This window comes from Lytechinus variegatus, chromosome 12, assembly GCF_018143015.1.
Source record: "Lytechinus variegatus isolate NC3 chromosome 12, Lvar_3.0, whole genome shotgun sequence".
Taxonomy (NCBI): Eukaryota; Metazoa; Echinodermata; class Echinoidea; order Temnopleuroida; family Toxopneustidae; genus Lytechinus; species Lytechinus variegatus.
In genome coordinates, this window is record NC_054751.1 from 9,727,386 (window position 1) to 9,750,437 (window position 23,052).

At 37.2% G+C, this 23,052-nt stretch overlaps 1 protein-coding gene across 1 annotated transcript; it reads right to left on the reverse strand.

Annotated features, from left to right (window-relative positions):
• Positions 1-5,823: 5,823 nt before the first annotated feature.
• On the reverse strand, positions 5,824-20,137 carry LOC121425689. The gene is made up of 8 exons (XM_041621851.1): positions 19,298-20,137; positions 16,282-16,371; positions 15,026-15,203; positions 14,097-14,512; positions 13,660-13,727; positions 12,324-12,532; positions 7,846-8,096; positions 5,824-7,213 (listed from the first exon to the last, which is right to left on the reverse strand). Exons 1-8 carry the CDS (start codon positions 19,876-19,878, stop codon positions 6,541-6,543), a joined length of 2,466 nt encoding a protein of 821 aa, XP_041477785.1. The 5' UTR covers positions 19,879-20,137; the 3' UTR covers positions 5,824-6,540.
• Between the last annotated feature and the right edge of the window lie 2,915 nt (positions 20,138-23,052).

Here is a 23,052-nt window from a genome sequence, read left to right on the forward strand (position 1 = left end):
CGAATTTGTTGCGTCTTTCAGCGATTCATTTTTCGATGTATTCTTTATATGCTTTGTGTCAAATGGTATCATATCTGAATTATCTGTTTCAGGGAGGTGATATTGAAATATTGAACAATTTTGGACAAAAAATAAGATTCTTTGTACAATGAATGAATATGTAAATAACAAATAAATAAACGGGTTTTATATATAAAAATAAAAACGAAAAATAGAGAAATAATAGAAAGAAAGAATGCTTTCATAGTTTAAATTTTGATCAACTTGGGACAAAAATAAGATCCTCTGTACAAACACATACTAAAAAAAATCCCCTGTATAATGAATGCTTGCGTAGAAATGTGATATAAGCTAAAAAGATTTAAATTAAAAAACAAACAAAAACACTAGACATGCTAAGTAGGCAAGTTTATTTGACAATAAACTATGTTGGAAAAGGACAAGTCAAACCGAATAAATCGTTGATTTTAGAAAATCAAATATGTAAGGAGCATTTAAAGTGCCATCGACTTTGCGAGATACTCTATCTTGCCATGTCGACTTAATAACCGTATTATGTCGACATGGCGAGATACGTTATCTAGCCAAGTCGACTTATAAAAAGTTATATGTCGACATGGCGAGATACGTTATCTTGCCAAATTGACTTAAAAAAAGTTATATGTCAACTTGGCGAGATATTTGGACTCTCGCTGGGCGTCGGACACTTCATATCTCGCCATGGCAAGATAAAGTATCTCGCTAAATCGTCAAGCCGATGGCACTTTAAAGTCTCCGTAAATATGCATAAAAAGCAGACAGTTATGACCAACAGTTAAAAGTTTTGCTTGTTTTTCACAAGACAGTGATATAAAGTGATAACGTAAAAAATCTCTTTACTTGAATAAATTTTGCATTGTATTGTCATAATTTATATAGGCCTACACATGATGAATGTTAAATTTATTTTAACACATTTCATCAGGTGGAAACACTATCACCATACAGAATATTCCGTGATTTTTGTGAACATTTTACCAAATGTATATTGCAAATACAGAATTAATAGTGACACTGATTGTTAACATTGCAGAATGCAGACAAAGTTTGTTTCTAAATAATAAATATCGAGGCCATCTCTGTAGATTACAGAAGCTAATAACGCAAAACCAGATGACGATCGAGGTGAGAAGACGAGAAGATGGGTAAAAATCCCAAAGACATTTGTTGAAACTTGGAAAGTTGACTATTTGAATAACAAAAAGACAAAATGACGAATTGTTTGAACTTATTGGGACAAGAATACAAGATGATGAAATGTTGAATCTTAGTCGAATTGTTTGAACAAGAACAAAAATGACGAGATGTTGAAACTTTTTTAGTCGACTTGTATATGGAGAATGAAGGCTAAGTGCCCGGAACACAAAGCTTAGCAATGATCGTGAAACATTTTTCTACGATCGATTGCATTGACTACAATTTACAATCAATCGTACGATCAATCGCTAACCTTTGTGATACGGGACCCAGATGACGAGTTGTTGAAATTTGGAAAGTAGACTTGTTTGGGAAAAGAAGAGAGGATTATGCACGTCCCTGATTCATTAAACGAATGCTAAACTTCAAAATAAAAAATGTACCGAGTTTCTTACTTTGCACCCCATTTGGAAAAAAAAAATGTTAGTGTTAATTCCAGTTGGATTTTTGTTTTCAAATTAGCCTGCTATTAGCCCACACCTGCCCTTTAAAAAAATAATGATTTCTCTTCTCAATAGTCAAATTTAAAGAGAGATATAGGGAAGAGAAAGGGGAGGCGAAGAAGACCCTCTTACTGGTAACAAGTTGAACAGACCTCCCCCCCCCCCTCTTTTTTTGTATTCAATTTTCAGGTCGGTCTTTGTCGTACAAAACGTAACCCTTTATCAGAGATTTAGGAAACACATATCCCAGAGTGAATATGGGCCGGGTTAAATACCACCTAAAATTAAAGTCCATCCCAACAAAAATTTAATTTGAATAAAAAGAAAAAAATTAAGTAAACATAACACTGAAAATTTCATCAACATCGGATGTAAAATAAAAAAAGTTATGACATTTTAAAGTTTCGCTTCATTTCACAAAACAGTTATATGCACATCCTGATCAGTATGCAAATGAGGAGACTGATGACGTCATCCACTCACTTTTTGTATTATATCACATGAACTATTCAATTTTCCTCATCATTGTCAAGTGAAACGATTAATTCCTCCCTGAACATGTGGTATTAACATTGGTTTATACTATATGGCGCAGCACGTTGGTCCTTTTTTATCAAATCTGTAAAAATTAAATATTGTATTATGCAAACAATAAAAAACGCAAGAAATAGTGGAGGACATCATCGACTGTCTCATTTGCAAGTCACTAAGTTGTGCATATCACTGTTTTGTAAATTAAATAAAATAAATAAGCGAAACTTTAAAATGTCAGAACTTTCTTATTTTACATCCGATTTTGATGAAAATTTCAGTGTTATGCTAGTTTGATTTTTCTGATTTTTTTTTATTTCTGGGGTGGACTTGACTTTTAAGTCAAATGTACTTAATCTTGATACATATATAATCTTTGGTCATGTTACATCAAGCAGTCACTTCAGCTACTATAGTAAATGATTACAGTCATAATAGAGTTTGCGTTTATCCAACAACTCGTCACTTTGCCTTCTTGTCCCAAACAAGTCTACTCTCCTTGTTTCAATAACTCGTTATCTTGTATTCTTGTCCCATACAAATCGACTTGCCAAGTTTCAACATCTCGACATTTTGTCTGTTTGTCCCAAGCAAGTCAACTTCCTAGGTTTCAACACCTCATCTTTTCCTTAATTAACTCGTCTTGTCATCTGGGGCCCGTTGCAGAAAGAGTTGCAATCAAACGCAACTCTAAAAATCACGCGCAACTTGATTTTCAACCAATTAACAGCGCGCATTTTTGACTTGCGATAGATTTTTTGACTTGCGTTTAAACGCAACTCTTTCTGCAACGGGCCCCTGGTCGGCATTTATATTAAGCTTCCGCAATTGATGCCTTTCTTATGATCACAAGAGATGGCAGCAATTACAAAAATGGACCCAAGAATGTCCTTTGTACAGTTGGTACTCCGAGCGAGGCTGCTATATCCGAAGGAAATTTGAATTATATAATTAAGTACTTTCTTACAATCGTCAGGACATTGCAGCAATTACAAAAAAATGACATCAGAAGGCCCTTTGAAATGTTGATACAAGCGATAAGCTTGAATTATGATTAAAAGTTTGAAATCAAGTTGAATATATTCGACAACATGGCGACCTTTAAAGTCCACATCAAATCATTTACAATCACAAAGATGTACAAAATAATAAGTCAGGGACTCAAAAAAACTTTTGAAATCAAGGCGAAATATTCAAACAGGGAACTCAGATTAAAAAAAAAAATCTCAGCGTGCGAGCTCATCCGATATATACCATGGAAAATCTTACCATGGTAGCTGCCATAATAGCAAAGTTACTTAAGCTATAGCTCTTTATGAAACGGATCCCGGATTGCAGTTGATTGTATCATGGACCTATTACATTCGTAATAGGTCCATCATATGGTTGTATCTAACAGTGACAATAATGATAGAAAATAATTATTTTTTTTAATAACGCAGTTGATGTTCACCATGTGATTTTCCATACAAAAGGCTGTTTCGGATAGCGGAATGATTGGATGACGAAACCTATTTTGAAAGAAAATAGAAATACCAGATAATAAAGTGAGTGCAAAATTGTGGAAAAATTTAGAGAAAACGGCAAAAATCATGTTCAAATATTTTTCGCGAAAGAGGTGATGTCATATTGTTATGTAGGGTAGGGGCAACTCCTCCATTGGCTCCAATACACATGTACCATGATCAAAATCTTGCACTTTCTTAGTGTCACTCACGAAGTCATTTTTTCTCATTTATTAGGATTTTTAAATTTGTAACATAGAGAAAGGATACAATTTGTTACAGGCTTATACAGCCCAAAGGGAAAAGGTGTTCAGGGGAGAACAATATACATATGTATGATGATTAAGAACAAGACTATATAGAGGGGATGCATCTATACTCGCCAAGATGCAGGTATGAGATTTACACACATTTATTGATATAGTTTTAGAATAGCCAGAACTTTTCTCTCTTGGCGTTACGGGCCCCCTTACCACGTGGTGAACAGCAACGCTCCTCCACGTAATCGGCACCACAAAGTAAACATTCAGACAATAATTATGTAAACATGATGTAAATTACAAAATGAAGCGTTAACACAACGCAAATATGTTTTAAATAAAGAACTTCAATAAATTTTGTTGGATTAAAGCATGAAAGTTTCAACATTGTTTCTCTCTCTCTTCGTCGGTGTCTAATGTAGAAACAAACAATACATATATATATATACATATACTTTGAACTTTCAATTTTTACATGGTGGTATTTATAGTCATGACTAATTTGAACTAAACATGCAGTGCTCAATGAAACTGAACAGAACTAAACTAAACTAAATGTAACTGAACAAAACTGAACTGAACTAAATAATTGAACAGAATGGAATGTAGATTTACAAAACTGAATTAAACAGATAAACTTAATTGAATGTAAATGAACAAAACCGATCTCGTCTTCCTGTCCAAAACAAGCAGTGGCGTACCTGGGATTTTCCACAATTTGACAAAAAAAAGGTCTTCAATCGTTCCCGAAAAAAAAATTGACAAGCAATAAAAAAAAATAATAAAAAAAAAGTTCTTCAATCAAAAAGCTCTTCAATCGTACCCGAAAAAAATTTGACAAACAAAAAAGAAAAAAAAAGGTATTCAAGCTCGTCAGGGGGGGGGCAGACTGCCCCCCCCCCCGTAGGTACGCTAGTGAAAACAAGTCGATTTTCAAAATTTCAACAACTCATCATCCCAAACGAGTCGATTTGCATTTTCAACAACTTGTCATTTTCGTTATTTAACTCTTCTTGTCATCTCTCATTTCGTCATCTGGTTGGCACTGTTAAGCTTCTTTAATTAATGACTTGAATTTAATTGAACGTAACTGATCACGACTGAACTGAACGGAACTAAAGATAACAAAAACTGAACTGAATTAAATGTAACTTAACCCTAAATAGACTGGACTATTTCGACGCCTAAGAAGACCCCCCCCCCCCGCCCTTATGATCTCGGTCGTCCATCGCGTGATCGCGACGAAAATTGTCATGCGCGTTACCCATGGCATTATTTACAAAACTATATTATCAAATTCTGCGAAAAATATCATTGCTCATTAATTATGCAAATTTATGCATAAAATCATAAGTTTGCTCTAATTAATAAAATAATGCCCCTAAAATGCTAGTTTTTGTTTCACATACTCTATACAGGCATTTGATAAAATTCATTTTTAAAAAAAAAAAAAAAAATTCTTATGTATTTTATTGTTTTCTAAATTTCTTATGTATTTCTTTGTTTTTCGACTTTTTTTTCAATGGAAATTGTTGGGGGGACTTTATTTTGACCATAAACAAGATAAAACAAATTGATTTTAAGGAGTAAAAGGAAAAATAATGATATATTTATGAATTTTGGCTAAAAACACTATTTGCATTTCATTTGTGCACAAATTTACGTTTTTGAGTAATTTTGGGTCTGCATGCACTTACGAAATGTTGCGTAATTTCGGAACCGGGTACCATGGGGTCACAATTTTGGTCTCAAAAGTTGCGCGAGACTTGAAATTTAAAATTCAATTAGCGACGCTGTCAAAAAATTTCGAGAGGCGGATTTATCGCGAAAAATGTCGAGGGAGAACTGAATCAGCCCCTCCCCCCCCCCCCCCAGTCTTCTTACTCTTAGGGTTAATACAACAGAGTTGAAATGAACTAAACTGCGGTAATCTGAAGAAGATGGTCTGAAATAAATAAAACTTATTAGATTTTTTATATGCAGACACAACTATTGAACAGCATGCCTATTTAATTTTAACTGAATAAAACTAACTGAACTCAGATCAACTGAGCTGATCTGAGCAGAATTGAATGGAAACATGCATAATAATGAACTAAAGGGTAAGAAACTTGACAGAACTGTACTAAACGGAAGTGATCGGAACTAACCGCCCTTTCATACGGTAAAAAAATTGAATGATGATTCCAGTGAAAATAAGCCTAATGACGGATATTCAGCACGCGTGAAACCAAACTAGAACATGATTACAATCACGAACGCTAATCACAGTAACGATTACAATAGCAATTATCATTACAACGATGATTCAAGATTCACGTGTGAAAAGGCCCTAAATAGAATTCAACATAATTCGACTATTATTGGTGAATAGATCGTAACTTAATTGATTTCAGTCGAATTTAAGTGAATAGAAACGACTAAACTCAACCGAACCCAGGCAACCGACAAATACCACTGACAAGTAAAATAGAAACCCACATAATAAGAGTCATATTTGTGTGAGGGGTGGGAATGTGCGTGTGGGTGTGGGTGTGGGTGGCAAAAGCCTATTCCACCCCAATCTTAATGGTGTGGTCCCGGGTGTGGTTCCATCGGATCTTCTGGTGTTTCTTCGTTCAGGCTTCCACACGACCCAGTATACTCCGTACCAAGCACACTATCCCTTTTGTCCAGCGTTGGCGAGTGGGTGGAGCCCCGGAAGTGGTAGAAACTTGCTGACATCTTTGCCAAATCCAGACTTCGCCGAGGCTTCATCACCGACGAATCCCTGAGTCGCGGTCGGAAGGAATCCGTGGTGTGGATGGTCACGCGTCTCGTAAGGTCCCCTCCGTTCATTACTATGTGATATCGCTGATGCGGGGTCAAATAGGACTGGTTTGGCGGGACCATCAGTTTCCCAGATGGACCTCCGGATTCTTCTGCATTCGGAATGTCCCCTGTATCCAATTTACCCGCCGAATTCATCTTCGTATTTCGATCTTCTCTGATCATTTTTTCATCAAAAGAAGAGGGGACTGGCTTAGCTTCTGCCGATGGCATGGATGGTGTTTCTTGACCTTCCGCCTTAGCCGCATCGCTTACAATAATCTGTGGGGAATCTAAGAGCCAAGGTAGCGATCTGTAGAGCTTGGTGGTCTGTTCCTTATCCGAGAACTGAGGCTGAGATTGATATATAATTGGTTGGGATCCACGATGCTTCTTTGCTGCATCTTTCAAAGAATTCCTAAGCATCCCCCTTTTAGAAAAGGAATGTATATAACAAGAAGCGTCATGAGATATGCTCATACCGTAATTCAGAGACAGGGTCGCATAAAAGAATAGCGTTTAGTTTTGAGCTGCTTTCTCTAAAATCAGACCTATTGAAACAAGGCCCAAGTGCAAACACATCTTTCTTCTTTTTTTTGTTAAAGAAAATTGAGGCCTTTCTTATTTTTTGTGTGCATTGATCCGTTAAGAGAACGTATAGCACTGAATAAAGACTTATATTTCTCTTCAAATACATCTTGTTTTATTTTTGGCCCATCCTTCTAATTAGCAAAACATAAATCACTTCTCTATGGGTGTTAAAGTTAAACCATGGTTCACGTATAACTGATGGTAGTTTTAGATGCAAGCCATCAATGGCCAGGCTACATGTTACAAAGTTCTTTAGTGAGCAACCTGTGAAGAAGCTGGCTCCTGTTTTTGGTAATAACCCAATCACCCATAGACTATGAATCTCCGAACCAGTTACTGCAAACTCCTTCATTAACTAATTTGTTTGTGAAACAGGAAGACCAGGAGCTCCGTATCCCGTATAGGGTACAATCTCAGAAAAAAGCACACCCCTTACTTACGAGAACAACAAAACAATCACCCCGCCCTTACTTATCAGATTCTCTTCCGTTATCTGCAAGATTCGATAGGGCGCGTTTCCTAAACTCTCCGTCGGAACCCATGCCCAGACCCCCGAATGGGAAGGAAGAGTTCGATGACTGGTTCCTACTGGCATTGGCTTTGGCAGACAGTTCTACATCACTGTTCGCTCTTTGAGATAAACTTAGGCTCGGAAGGAAGCCACAACTCTCGTGGAGTACACCTTCACTGACCTTTCCAGCAAGGTTAGTCGCAGATGATACCTGGAACAAAAAAAAATATATCAGACAATGGTGTTGAAAACAAGGAGTAGGGGTAGTAGCCAACTGCACGACTTTCCATACACTCACTCAGTAGGCCTACTTAGCAATAATATTTACTTTAAAAAATCTTTCATGCATTGTTAGAAAATGTATCCTTAAAATAAAAAAAAGTTCCTGGAGCAGAGTCTCGAGAACACCTGTATAATCTTACCAGATTGCGTAATCTTACAGGAAATTGGTATTTGGTGTATGGAACGTTACAAATTTCCTTTAATAAAACACCCTTTTCCTCGTTTTAAACAGAACTGTTCTGTTAAATTGCAGACAAATTCCTGTTTTTTTTTTAATTTACAGAATGATTCTGTTATTGCTTTTTGCAAAATCTTCTTTCTTTTATCTGTAAAATCACGGGGTTTTTTTTTGAGTGTGTGACAAGGTATCCCTTTATTTTGTATTTAGTGCACGATGAAGTAGGTGATCAGAAAGGTATATCAATTATTTTTCATTCTCATTTTTTTATTGTCATTTTTTAGGAACACACATTGAATTATCCCTGGACTCTGTTTCATTGCCTCATTGTATTGATCTCCTGGAGACTATAATTATCGACCATTGCCTTTTGAGAGAACTGCACATCCCTCCAGATTGAATTGTAGTTCCTTTGGGTCTAAAAGGAGCAAGATTTGTTCCAAAAGGAGCTGAAATTCATTCTACTTATTACAAAATGAAGGTTTGGATGACCGGGTCCCTTATGGAAAAGCAGTGTTACCACACTGTGCAACACAGTGTGTAATACAGTGTGTGACACATGTGTGCAATATGATTTTGGGACGTGAGGTAACAGTGTGTAACACAGTATGTAACACATTGTCACACACAGGGTTTTATCACTATGTGATAATGATTTTGGGACGTGAGGTAACAGTGTGTAACACAGTATGTAACACATTGTCACACACAGGGTTTTATCACTATGTGATAATGATTTTGGGACGTGAGGTAACAGTGTGTAACACAGTATGTAACACATTGTCACACACAGGGTTTTATCACTATGTGATAATGATTTTGGGACGTGAGGTAACAGTGTGTAACACAGTATGTAACACATTGTCACACACATGGTTTTATCACTATGTGATAATGATTTTGGGACGTGAGGTAACAATGTGTAACACAGTATGTAACACATTGTCACACACAGGGTTTTATCACTATGTGATAATGATTTTGGGACGTGAGGTAACAGTATGTAACGCGATATGTAACACACTGTCACACACAGGGTTTTATCACTATGGGGTAAACGATTTTGGGACGTGTGGTAACACTGTATTTACCCAAAAAAATCTTGGATAGTTCGAACCTCTGTCAGCAGAACAGTAAACCCACAACATCGCATTGTTTTACCAATAACGCCACAACAGTCTAAACGGGTGTTGCAAGAAAATTTTTGCACTCAATCGCAAATATTATGTTGTAAGTTTACAATTAATAGACCAGTTTAAACTGTAGCATATCAGATTGCATTGCTTTGTTTCAAGAAGCAAATTAACAATCAATTGCAAATTTAATGTGTGATTTATTTCTAAACTTGTGATTGATTTAGGGACTGAAAATAGACTTGGAATTGATTGCAAGTTTTTTGCAATGCCCCATAATACTGACCTATTTGTTATTACGCTATGTTCTGACTGAATAAATCATATTGAGTACCGAGTCTGTATAGAATCGCCGCCAATATAGGCTTAACCGTTTTGGTTTAAGTGCACGAATTATGGCGCGCATGCATCGGCATATCACATTAGCTCTGTACATATCGAGCTAGTCTTATAATTTGCAGATTCCTCCTTGGAGTCACCTGAACGCTGATTTGGCAAATACACGTTAAGGTTGAGGATAATGAGTATTACTATGCAAGTACTTTATCATGTTTAGCAAGTAGTTTTATGCTGTTTTTATTGCTTGTGTTTCTTGTATTTTTAATCAGTAAGAACGCACCATGTTTCGTGAGTGCCTCCAATATAAAGGAGTTTTGTTGAAATAAATAAATTGAAAAAATGGTAGACCTGATAATAGTGAACAAATTAGAAAAATACAATATGATAATAATGATAATGATGTAACCGAAACAACAATAATTATATTAGTCACCACAAATACGATTTTTTGCCTTGGGGTGCCGATGTAAATTTGAAAAGCAAAAAAATAAGTTTCACTAAAAAAATTAAGGTCATTTTGGTACATTGTTTTCGATTTTTACACATCATCAAGAGCACCAGGGGGTGTTGCCTATGGAGAATAATGCACACGGCTTCCCAAAGGAAGCACACCCAATCCCTAGGGCCATGCACAAATACATAAAGAAAACATTTTAGGAACGTTCTGGAAATGTGATTGTTCGGTAAATAAATGTAATAGAATCTGGTCACTCCGATAGAACTGAACTTTTACTCGTCGTTGATTAATCGATAAATAATCACTTCATAAGTTTCGATTCAAATTTACTCGTCGTTGATTGATAATTAAATGATGTCATAATTATGTCATAATGATGTGGTAAAGTAATGAATGTTATGAACCCCCACAGTGTGCTAACACTATGAACACATGCAAAATTTAAACATAGTTCAGCATTACACTGTGGCAAGCACACGAATTACTGTGTTTCAGGATGCCAAAGTCTGGGGATTATACGTGGTACATGAATTAACTCTCACAGTGTTACCACACTATGAACGCAGGGTGTACACATTGTTCAAAATATACCATAGTGTGTTCAGTATACCAACTATGTGAAAATTATGTGGAAATCCACATAAAATTAAATTTCAGACTGTGACAACACTATGAACATAATGATTTATACATATTTCTATGCACACATCACTGTGGTATATGTGTACCACTCTGTGTTCGGAATGCCAATTATGTTGGTTATTATGTGGTTAACTATGTGATCAGGCTCCCGTTGCAGAAAGAGTCGCAATCAATCGCAACTCTAAAAATCACGCGCAACTTGATTTTCAACCAATCAACAGCGCGCATTTGGGACTTGTGATTGATTTCTTGACTTGCGTTTAAACGCAACTCCTTCTGCAACGGGCCCCAGGGGCCCGTTGCAGAAGGAGTCCCACACTGTGACTGCACTATGACCACCCAGTTAACACACAATTTACACATAGTCAACCATTTTAAACACACTGTGGCAAACACTATGAACACATAGTTCATTACAGACCGCACTGTGGTATACGTGTGCCACTCTGCGTTCGGAATGCCAACTATGTACTATGTGATCTGAAGTCCCACACTGTGACAGCACTGTGACCACATAGTTAACACACAATTAACACATAGTCAACCATGTAAATACACTGTGGCAAACACTATGAACACATAGTTCATTACAGACCGCACTGTGGTATACGTGTGCCACTCTGCGTTCGGAATGCCAACTATGTACTATGTGATCTGGAGTCCCACACTGTGACAGCACTGTGACCACATAGTTAACACACAATTTACACATAGTCAACCATGTAAATACACTGTGGCAAACACTATGAACACATAGTTCATTACAGACCACACTGTGGTATACGTGTGCCACTCTGCGTTCGGAATGCCAACTATGTACTATGTGATCTGGAGTCCCACACTGTGACAGCACTGTGACCACATAGTTAACACACAATTTACACATAGTCAACCATGTAAATACACTGTGGCAAACACTATGAACACATAGTTCATTACAGACCACACTGCGGTATACGTGTGCCACTCTGCGTTCGGAATGCCAACTATGTGATCTGAAGTTCCACACTGTGACCACATAGTTAACACACAATTTACACATAGTCAACAATGTGAATTCACTGTGGCAACATTGTGTTTGTTCCATGAGGGGTGTGAGCTCATCAGACTGTTTAGAGAACCGCTCTTTATCTGTACAATGTAATGGAATACAGGGAAAAGGAGTGCAGTGGCGTTCACGTAAAGAGGGCGTATTCGAGTGGATTTAGGATGTTTTCCAAGCTACCGCCCTTCAAGCCATCGTCCTGAATCATCAGTTCGAAATTGGCATAAAGGGTAGAACATAAACAGATCGGGTATACCGTGCGTGACATTTTTAGGCCGTCTTAAACTTCATTTGACCATGTTGCCTCTGCCTACCAACAAACTTCCTTCATCTTTGATCGTTGTATCGTTATATCTACATACCTTCCAGTTCAGGTCATGTCCAAGAAGATTTGGGTTAGGACTGTCATTGGTTTCTGCTCGCATATTCGCCATTGATCTGGTCATGGGTGGTGGTTGATGATGACCCGGAACAACACCGAGGTGAGGTATTAAGCGCTGCATATTAACGGGTAAACCGAATCTTCTCTTGCCAATCATGTGACCATTTAGTGAATGGGTTGATGAAAAAGCTGTCAAATAAAAGGGAAACATTTAAAGTATAAACTAAAACTAATAGTATGCTGGTACAGTGCTTTTCGTATTTTGCATTTCGCATTTGGATGACTGAACATTTTCTTATCCCACTTGTAGCTTTTTGCGCATAGCTCATTCATAAACATCATCTCCGTGGCTCATTCAAGGAATGCATTCTACCATGAAGGTAAGCTTCTATCCCTATGATCCTACCATGTACCCATTTATTTCATTGGGTGGATAGGTGATTCTATAATGCGGACAAAGTTCTCTCAGAAGGATTATTAGGTTGCCATGGATTCGAACTCACGACCCTCACCCTCTTTATGACACAATGGAACTATCATAAAAAGGTTAAAATGTAATGGTGTTTTAACGTACCCCCCCCCCATTTCACACTCCTGTGAGATCTATCTTAGTCTATGATTAATTCGAATACAGACCGCTGTAACTTATGACAGCCGCGACGGGATGGTGGGGGTTCCAAAGAGCAATATAAAAAACACTTTCAATTTGTTATGCACATAGCCCTGGGAAGATTTTCCTATATGGCGTGCTGCGTGTATTATTTTCCATAGGCAGCACCCCCTGGCATTCTGTATAGGTGTGACAAAATGGACAATTGTGGCCTAAATGACGGTGTTTTTTTTGTATCGAATCTTTCTTTTTTTTTTTTTTTGCTTGTCAAATTTCTCGGGACCCAAATGACACCTTCATTTTTTTATTGAAACCCTTTTTTTTGGGGGGGCGATTGTCAAGTTTACATCAGCACCCCCTGTAATATAAAACCGTTCCCAGTGCCCTGGTTATGCAACGGTCAGGTGTGCTGCTATGTCGGAAAATACATTGTCGTTTGTTAGGCATACCTGTAGCCCCCCCCCCCCAATATAAGGCCTTTAAATAGTTTTTTTCATTTTGCAATCTGGTGCAACCCGAGCTCTACGAAGTTGCAAAAAACAGTCTGTGAGAATTTATTTAAAACTATGAATTAAATCAGATGAGCATTATGATAGTCAACCGGGTAATTGATGATCTGTGATGATGATGGTGATGATGATGATGATGATGATGATCAAGAATAAAATTCATATTATGTGATCAAATTCTGAAGAGAATTAAATACCTTCTCGCTCTCTGTAATCAGAAAGTAGATGGTGCTCAACCGGGAACATGGGGGATCCTTGTAACATTCTGTTCCAATGAAAAAAAAACAAAGTAAATAGATTGCTCATTATTCTAATAATGTTCATAATGTAAATGTCTTCACCAAGATACTGGATACAGATAATTCAATAGTTTAAAAAAAGGCCCTCTCTTCTTGAATATTATCAAAATGAAATACATTGTCTTACAGGTTAACATATTTTATTTTCTTAGGAAGGAAAATGAGTATACAATAATGCAAACAAAAAGGGCGCAGTGGATGAACGTTAATGGAAAGGTTCATGTGAAAAAAAGTAGACCTTATAATGCCTTTCTGGTTCGGGACGCAGAATAATGGAGTTTCAGAATAACGAGCGCATGTGAAAACATGTATAGTTTAAAGAAATTAGAACTTACGCTGCGACTTCGGCATCTCTGAATGCCTTTGCAAACGGGTTGTTTTGTATCTTTAACTGAGTGATTTGATCATTCTGGTATGCCGTCACAGCGATGAAAGATGTCTCCGGGAATGATATGCATGTCTTCTCTTCCAATCGGTGATCGTGTGATGGGCTTCTCGTCATCGGTGACGACATGGAACCCGCTGCATGCCTGACCCCTGTCGACGTTGATGCTGTGTCGTCGGATGAGGAGTCTGATGTCTGCATGTGCATCCAGGTAGAAGGAGATGACGTCGAGGTCGAATGAGGCGATGACGACGGTCCGGACGTCAAGACTCTCTCTCCTTTGGAATTGCTTGGAGATGGTTCGTCAGATAGTCGTTCAATGAACAGTCGAGGAGTGTATGTATGCATTGAGTGCAGAACGATTTGCTGAAATTGTTTTTTAAGAACTCCATTAACTCCACGTGAATATTTCATAAGAGAAATAAGATATTGATATATTTTTATGACACAATCACACCCAACCCCCCTCCTGGGTAACCAAACTGCTCTGTCAGTCGGTCGGGCATGTCAACGACGCTCTTATATGGAACTAAATAAAAGCAAAGGCAAACTTAAAACAAAAACTTTCTTTAAGTAAGTTTCCAAAAGGGATGAACATTGAATTTGCTATTGACACTGGACCACTGACACCGCAAAGTTTGAAATACAAAACATAATACAAAAATTACAAATGAAGGATTCTTCTTTCCCATTTTCTTTTTTCATCTTCTTCTTCTTTCTTCTCCTTCTTTTTCTTCTTCTTCTTCTACTACTTCTTCTTATTCTTATTTTCGCCGAACTTGCATAAATTGATATTTTCTAGGGGTATAAAATTGAATCAAACTCATACTGAAACAGCCTTACTAAAGAACTGCATGGAGAAATATCAAATAATCTTACATTTTTCGCTTTGGTGTCCTTGTTGTTGGTGATCTTGAGTTTTGCAAAGCTCACGACGTTGCTCTCCCAGAAGAGCCCACGGTTTGGCGACAGAGGATGTTCGTAGGGTTCGTTTGGAACCTCCGGATCGGCTTTGCCAACAGCAAGCCATTTTCCATTTATGAACTTATAGCGACTCCTGTGGAGAGTATTCGTACCCGGACGGATTAATCAGATTTAATTGCCGATTTCCGAATTCGTTTTTAAGTATTACCTCTTCAAAAGTTTGATATTCTGCAAAATCGTCAACATGGTAGCCATATTTTCTGGCTCGCAGCATATTCAAAATTAGGCATTAGCATTGGCCATACTAGAAAATTGTGGTGCTGAATTCCTACAGAAGTTATTTCAACAGAAAGATATAAATCCGAATTACTAATTACATTACAGATACTATGAAGATAGAGACGTGCCGTCTTTATTCACCAGACTACTACGGCTAACCATGCAGAGTATAGAAGGGTTTCGAAGCCACGGATTGAAAGGCTTCCTCTTTCCAGGGATGTGCTATTCCTAATGATGATGGTGGAGTGTTTTATTTACACACATTATGATGGAAGCCATTTTGGAGCATGTTGGGAAATCTATACAAGTTTAAACATGGCGACAAATTGCCGTTTAACTAGCTGCCTCTGATTATGAATTACGATGCAATATCGCAAGAGAGTATAAAGAATTCTGCATTGGCATAACAAAAAAAATCTCGATACGATTACTATGATGGCTAATCAAGAATGCAAGGCGAATGTGATTTTTTTAAGTTAAAAAGTTGCTTGAAGTTTCTTTGAGCATTAATTTCCATTTAATCTTAGCAGCCTTAATGACAGTTACTGGTATAAATTGCAATTGTTATTTACACTTTTGACACCCATGCCACTCATCCATGCAGATACCAAAAGAACTAATAATTTTGTTTTACCTGGAAGCGTGAAGTCGAAACAACTCCCCCACTCGAGAGTGGGCGAACACAGAGAGTAAAAACACTTTTTTCTTGCAAATCTAAAACATTTGTCATGAACATTTATATTTTAGAAAATTCATTTTGAATTTTTCTTTCCGATGAAGATAACATATTCCCCTACTAATTGGAATAAGGTCCAAACAACCAGATATGCAAGGACATTAGACGCGCTCGACAATAAGGGAAAATATCAGTAAACAAAATGGTTTTCCAAATGATATTCCTTCTATAAAGGTACATTTCAATTAAAACTCACCGGTTATCTGACGTGATAGACACAGAAATTCGATAAAGGGCATCCGGTTGTAAACCTGACAACGAAACTGCAAAACATGGAAACATCCTCCTATAATAAAATAAAGAAAGAAAGACATAGAAAGGAAGGAAGGAAGGAAGAAAGAAAGAAAGAAAGAAAGAAAGAAAGAAAAAAAAAGAAAGAAAGAATGAATGAAAGAAAAAAGGGACATTGAATAAAGAAAGAAAAAAAAGAAAAAAAGAAAGTAAGAAAGAAAGGAAGGAAGTAAGGAAAGAAGGAAGGAAGAAAGAAAGAAAGAAAGAAAGAAAAAAGAAAGAAAGAAGGAAGGAAGGAAAAGAGAAAGATAGATGACGGGTTTTTAACAGAGGGTGTACCAACTTGAAGTGATGTTGTTCATGATTTGTCTTTTAGAGATGGAAATGTTGGTTAGGCTTTCTTTGCATACGAGTCAGATGGAGAGCTATACACAGGAAAAAAATAGCGCGTTGTTTAAGCACGTCATTCTAACAACCAGTTGTTTAAACTTATTTGTAATAGTTTAAACTGTTTAAACAACTTGTTTAAAAAGGTTTACATAGGTGTTTAAAACGTTTAAACATTTGTTTAAAGGTCAAGTCCACCTCAGAAAAATGTTGATTTGAATCAATATAGAGAAAAATCAGACAAGCACAATGCTGAAAATTTCATCAAAATCGGATGTAAAATAAGAAAGTTATGACATTTCAAAGTTTCGCTTATTTTCAACCAAATAGTTATATGAACGAGCCAGTTACATCCAAATACGAGAATCGATGATGTCACTCACTCATTATTTCTTTTGTTTTTTATTGTTTGAATTATACAATATTTCAATTTTTACGAATTTGACGATTAGGACTTCCTTGCCTGAAGCACAAAATGTTAAAATAATGGAATTCCACGTGTTCAGGGAGGAATGGAACTTCATTTCACATGACAATGACGAGAAAATGAAAATATTTCATATAATAAAATACAAAAGAAATAGTGAGTGAGTGGTGTCATCAACTCTCTCATTTGGATGTAACTGGCTCGTTCATATAACTATTTTGTTGAAAATAAGCGAAACTTTAAAATGCCATAACTTTTTTATTTTACATCCGATTTTGATGAAATTTTCAGTGTTATGCTTGTTGAAGTATTCTCTTTTTATTCAAATCAAGTTTTTGTTGGGGTGGACTTGTCCTTTAAAGGTTTAAAATATAGTTGTTAGAGTGACGGGTTTAAACAACGTGCTTAGAATTTTAAACAGCGTTTTTACAGTGTACAGCCCAGGGGAGTGTTTCATCAACATTTTTGTCCGACAAGTTGTCAGATCTGACAGCTTTCCTTGATTCTAATTGGGCGAGAAGTACTGTTATAATTATCGGATAAAACAGAACTTGTCGGATAAAATCCTTTCATGAAACACTCCCCTAGAGTCATATACATAAAGTGGTCAATTACAAGTTTTCCTTTTCATTTCCTACTATGTAGTTTATTCTGTGGTAAATTTTGTATCTGTAAATGGAGTTCACATAATAGTTACTTGCGATCTACTGTAGATATCCCACAAACAATACCGCGTCTCCGAAAATACAATGCAGAGTCCTTTTTGAAAACAACCAACAATCTTGGCTTATTCTAATTGTCATTTCATTATTAGCAGCTAATGATCTTCAGCATTTTACTCTTGTCGGCAGTAATTAGTTTTTAGGGTAATTATTGGATTTACTGATGGTTTTGTGAGAATAATCGCAATAAAAGCAAACAAACTTTATTGAAAGAGCAAGTAACTGCTCTTAAATTAACGCTTTTACGGGCAGGCACGATAGTTAGTGGAATATAACAAGACATCTTGAAGTGGTGTAACATTCTAATCTGATTTGTGATACATTGCAGACCATATTTCGATGAAAGATATATTGGTCGAAAGTTAATGAGCCCCACCAGAAAATGAACACAATGTGTTCAAGTTCTGCCATGCATGTTCATATATTTCAATCATGAAGTCAGGTGATAAATTTCAATAAAGTTTGTTTTTCTAGACTCGCCGAAAATTGTTACGTGTTACCTACATTCAACACTCAGCATGAAGGAGTGCATTTTGTGGTAGGGTTTACTGACTTTTAACCACAACTGTATTTTGTATAACATGAACATAATGCGAATTATTATTTTTAATGTCCGCAATGGACATATGCTTATAGATCTCGGTCTCGATGGCACTCTTGTTCACGCAACAGAAACATGTAAAAACTTAGGGGTTACTTTTGATGATAAATTCACCTTCGAACATTTTATTTCACAAAAATGTCGGTCAGCATCTTATGGACTGTATAAAATAGCCAAAATTTGCATCTTTTTGAATAAGACAACTACTGAGCGCCTAATTTATGCTTTTGTTATGTGCCATTTTGATTTTTGTAATAGTTTGATTTTTGGTCTTTCGTCTCGTCAAATTCATAGATTACAGCTCGTTCAAAATTCAGCAGCGCGACTCGTATCACGAACAAAGAAACATGAACCAATTTCCCCAGTCTTAAAAAACTTACATTGGCTACCTATCCAATCCCGCATACACTACAAAGTACTTCTATTTGCCTACCAATGTTTCCATCAGTTTGCTCCATTTTATCTTATTGAACTGTTAACACCATATAAACCTGACAGAATGCTACGTTCAAGTAAAAAGTCATTAGTTCAGGTCCCACATACTGTGTCAAAGTCATATGGGGAAAGATCATTTTCACATGCAACTGCTATTTCATGGAATAATCTGCTAGAATATCTTAGAAATATACAACATTACGAAATTTTTTTAAATAGCTTGAAAACACATTTATTCACCATTTTGTAAACAATTAATGTAAGAACCCGGTGCTCTCCCCTTCATCTCCACTCCTTTTGTAAAAAGTGCTTAGAGACATGCAACTTTGCTTGTGTATTTTGCGCTATACAAAAACGTTTCATTATTATTATTATTATTATTATAGATTTGCCTTCTATGACTTCTTACCTTCCAGACCTGTTGATAATCATCTCCGTCTCACATTCATGGAATCTTCTCCACAAGGAAGACTGCGCCAACGTGATCGTTATCCCATTAACGGTCGAACTGATCGGATGGGCGTCATCGTCGATATTGCCCACGATCATCGGGTCTTCGTAATTCAAGGAATCGTCACTAACTGCCAGCGATCCCAAACGGCTACCGAAGGGGTTGCCTGGAAACGCGCCATCGGCTTCGTCTGAGCTTCTGCGGATGCTGTGTGAACTACCGAAGTTGACATCAGTCGTTGACGAGGCTGAATTCAACGTCGATGTGCTCGATGAGAATGATGCCTTTCGTCCTCTCCACAATGACATCCGTGGATGGAAATGAATATCACTATTGAATTCAAACCCAGTAGGATTATAATCCTCTTCGTTTCGTCGTTCGTAGTCAGTGTCGTGGGTGACATCGTCAGCCTTGAGGACACCTGGATGAAATGTCGGCCTGTCAGCGTCAACATTGTCGCTATCTACCTTTTCTGGAGATTTCGTTGACGACAAAATTGCGTCGATGGAAAATGCTCTTGCTCGCTCTGAAAGCGACATCCCAAAAAGAGTACAAATTAAAGAAATAATACTATTCCTTGATCGAGTTTAGAAAGGATGGGCGAAATATTTGCGCGTTTCGTGGAATATAAAGGTTTGACAAAGGATGAACACTTGCAATTCTCCTAAATATGGCATTTCTCTCTCAACTTATAAATTCTAGATATTTGTGATTGTATGAAATAATTTATAATTCATAACTCCTAAAAAATACAGTTCAGTGTTTCCGTCTTATTGTTCTTGTAGACTGGCATGACTACGAACTACTTTCCGTTAGATAAAGTATTTTTCACATGTACTCAGGTTGTATGGTTTCATCAACATTCTCTGTTATCACGATTATGACATTCTGCGCATATGATTTGCGCACTTACGTCATCAAGTGAAACCCGCTAAAGTTTAGCCTTAAACAAAGACCAGTAATGAGGCATCGACGTATAAAGAAAAAAAATAAGAGATGGTGCGTTTTTTTTTAGTCCTAATCTACAAGTGGTTTCGCCTAAAAATCATTCATTGTAAAGTATTTTCTCTGTCGCAAATGATCATTTTCACACTTCCAGTGTAGTGCTACACAAAAGTGTAATATTGTGAGAACACCTGTCAAAATTGTGTCGCCAAAATATTAACATGTATTTATTGCAATAATAATATGTCCATTTATATAGCGCATTTACTATGTGCATATACTCAACTGCGCTTTGATACTTGGTATCATATTATTACCCTGGTTGTAGCTGAGCCGCCATATAACGCTAAAGCGTTCAAGGAAAAATCCTACCGAGTACCCATTCACCTCACCTGGGTCGAGTGCAGCACAATGTGCTAAATTTCTTGCCGAAGGAAATTACGCCATGGCTGGGATTCGACCCCACGACCCATTGTTTCAAAGTCCGGAGACTAATCCACTGGGCCACAACGCTCCACTCTTGTTGTATTTACTAACGTATTGTTCTACAATGAATAGATAAAAAAATGTGGTGTCCCTTTTTTCAGTTTCGACCAGACTTTTCTCTATCTCTCTTTCTCTTTATCTCTCCCTCTTTTGCTCTTTCTACTTCTTTCGTCTATTATGATCACCATTATCATTTCATTTCATTTATTTCCACAAAAATAAAATAATATATGCAAAGCAATATACAAATGCATTTTCAAACAGTGGTTTGGACGAAGTGAAAGCTCATCAGGCTTGTTTGAATGGCCAAAAATGACATCCATAAGCATACACAATGCATATATAATCATAGAAATACAAATGGACAGGGAAAAAATAGGATAGGAAAGAAGAAGGAAAGAGAGACAAGAGAAAGGGGTTGTTGTATGTTCAGCTAAAGCCGTAAATAAATTCTTTCACTTTCTTTTTTATTTCTGCTTCTTATACCTTGGTCATATTTGCTCTACGGCGGCGGCGAGTCGAAAACAGCCGTTTTATTAATTTTAATTCAAACCACCTATATGTAGTTGGTACAAAAAATGTTAAAACAGCTGTTTTCGACTCGCCGTACGGCCGCCGTAGAGCAAATGTGACCAATGTATTAATTACATTCCTCCTTTTTTTGCATATACCCGTTATATCACAATATTGATGCAATATTTGCAAATTAATCTTTACACATGCTTATGCTGCCTTTTTAAAGTATTGGAAAGACGTGAAACACTTCAGAACCTGCTCAACATTTTAAGCTCGTGTCTGTCAGGTTGTTGGCATCAGAGTGTTCCGAGTGGCGATTGAGAGCGCATCATCGTCGCACTGCACTGCTGACCGTTCCACTGTGTCTTTGCACATACTTAGAATACATCTCTCTTGGAGAGGCATCATCGATATAGTGTCATCAATAGTGCCTTTGACAGTGTGTGGATCGGTAGATTAAAATAATAAGATAATAAAACATTGGGTCAAGTTGCATGGGAACTTGCTATCATGGTATTTTGCAAATATGGTTACTACCGTGGAAACGGGCCTGAGTAAAATCAAGGTTATATGGTATCTGCAGTGTAGGAAAGGTTTCCACAAAACGTTTTTTTTTGCAAAGGGACCCAGTTAAGCTGCTCACATGGTTCTCCTGAAGATGGTGCGCCAGGGTTGTACTAAGTGGCCTATCATCTTATACGTCACCCATCTTTCAGTACCCGGCCGTCATGGACAACGAGCAATATTCTCGTTCTTTTTTTTCTTTCTCCATCAAGTCCTGGCGAGACAGCAAGGACTATATAGCTTTAGTTTTTATTGCTAACAATCACAAACCCACTTACATTTTCAATACATGCATCCCATTTCTAAATGACTTGACGAAATGACAACAGTTAAGTTTTTCCTTTTGTAAGTAAGGGAAAGAGAACAGTCTTGAAAAACATTTATATTTGTTTCGTGTCATGAACGCAGACGTATTTAAAAAAAAATGTTGTGATGTAAGTTTTCAGCCTATATATAGGCAAAATGTATGCATACCCCCCCCCTTCCCACCCCATCTCTCTTTTAATCAGACTGACATCATGCAAAAATTACTTCTTGTATATAATTTCCACCATGAAGTCAATGGAATATACACAGTCATGCAGAGGCGTTGATTTCAGCATCCTTTACTGGCGAGAAAATGGCAATTTCGTGATCTGGGGGTAATTAGGCCCAGTCTTTACCTTAACAATCTTGGGGAAGATGCATGGCACAAATAAAAAAAAATATGATCTATTTGCGTAAGATCGATGAATTAATTCAAGAGATAATTACTTTGTAAAGGAAACTCCTGGAAGGAGACACACTGTGTGTTATTGGAGCTTATAGGAAAGGTGTGATAATTCGCACAAATGCAGGCGCGGGCTCGCGAAGTCGCATCCGAGATTGCAACGGTTATAAAGGCGTTGATTGAGGCAAAGTTCGTGCGCGCTTCCCAAACTAAAATGACTAATTACATCAGAAATCTGTAAAAACAACACGTTTTCGGGGCTTCGTGGTGTTGGGAGTATGAAAATGCACACGTTTATTCAAGGTAGACGCTTGAGAAGGTGCCGGATGAAAAGGATGGGAAAGAAGAAAGGGTGACGTAATTTGGAAGAGATGCATTGTAAACCAAACTTTTTGGAGGGTCATTGTGACGTCAGCAATGTATACCGAGACATAGGCGGATCCAGGGAGCGAGCCCCCACCCCCTATTGGCGGAGCAAAACAAAGAAAAGGGG

Coding starts and splice junctions, on each gene's coding strand:
- LOC121425689 (XM_041621851.1), bottom strand. CDS start 19,878: ATGTCGCTTTCAGAGCGAGCAAGAGCATTTTCCATCGACGCAATTTTG. Junction 14,513..15,025: donor AGGACACCAAAGCGAAAAAT/GTAAGATTATTT, acceptor AAACAATTTCAG/CAAATCGTTCTGCACTCAAT. Junction 7,214..7,845: donor AACGGAAGAGAATCTGATAA/GTAAGGGCGGGG, acceptor CTTTTCTAAAAG/GGGGATGCTTAGGAATTCTT.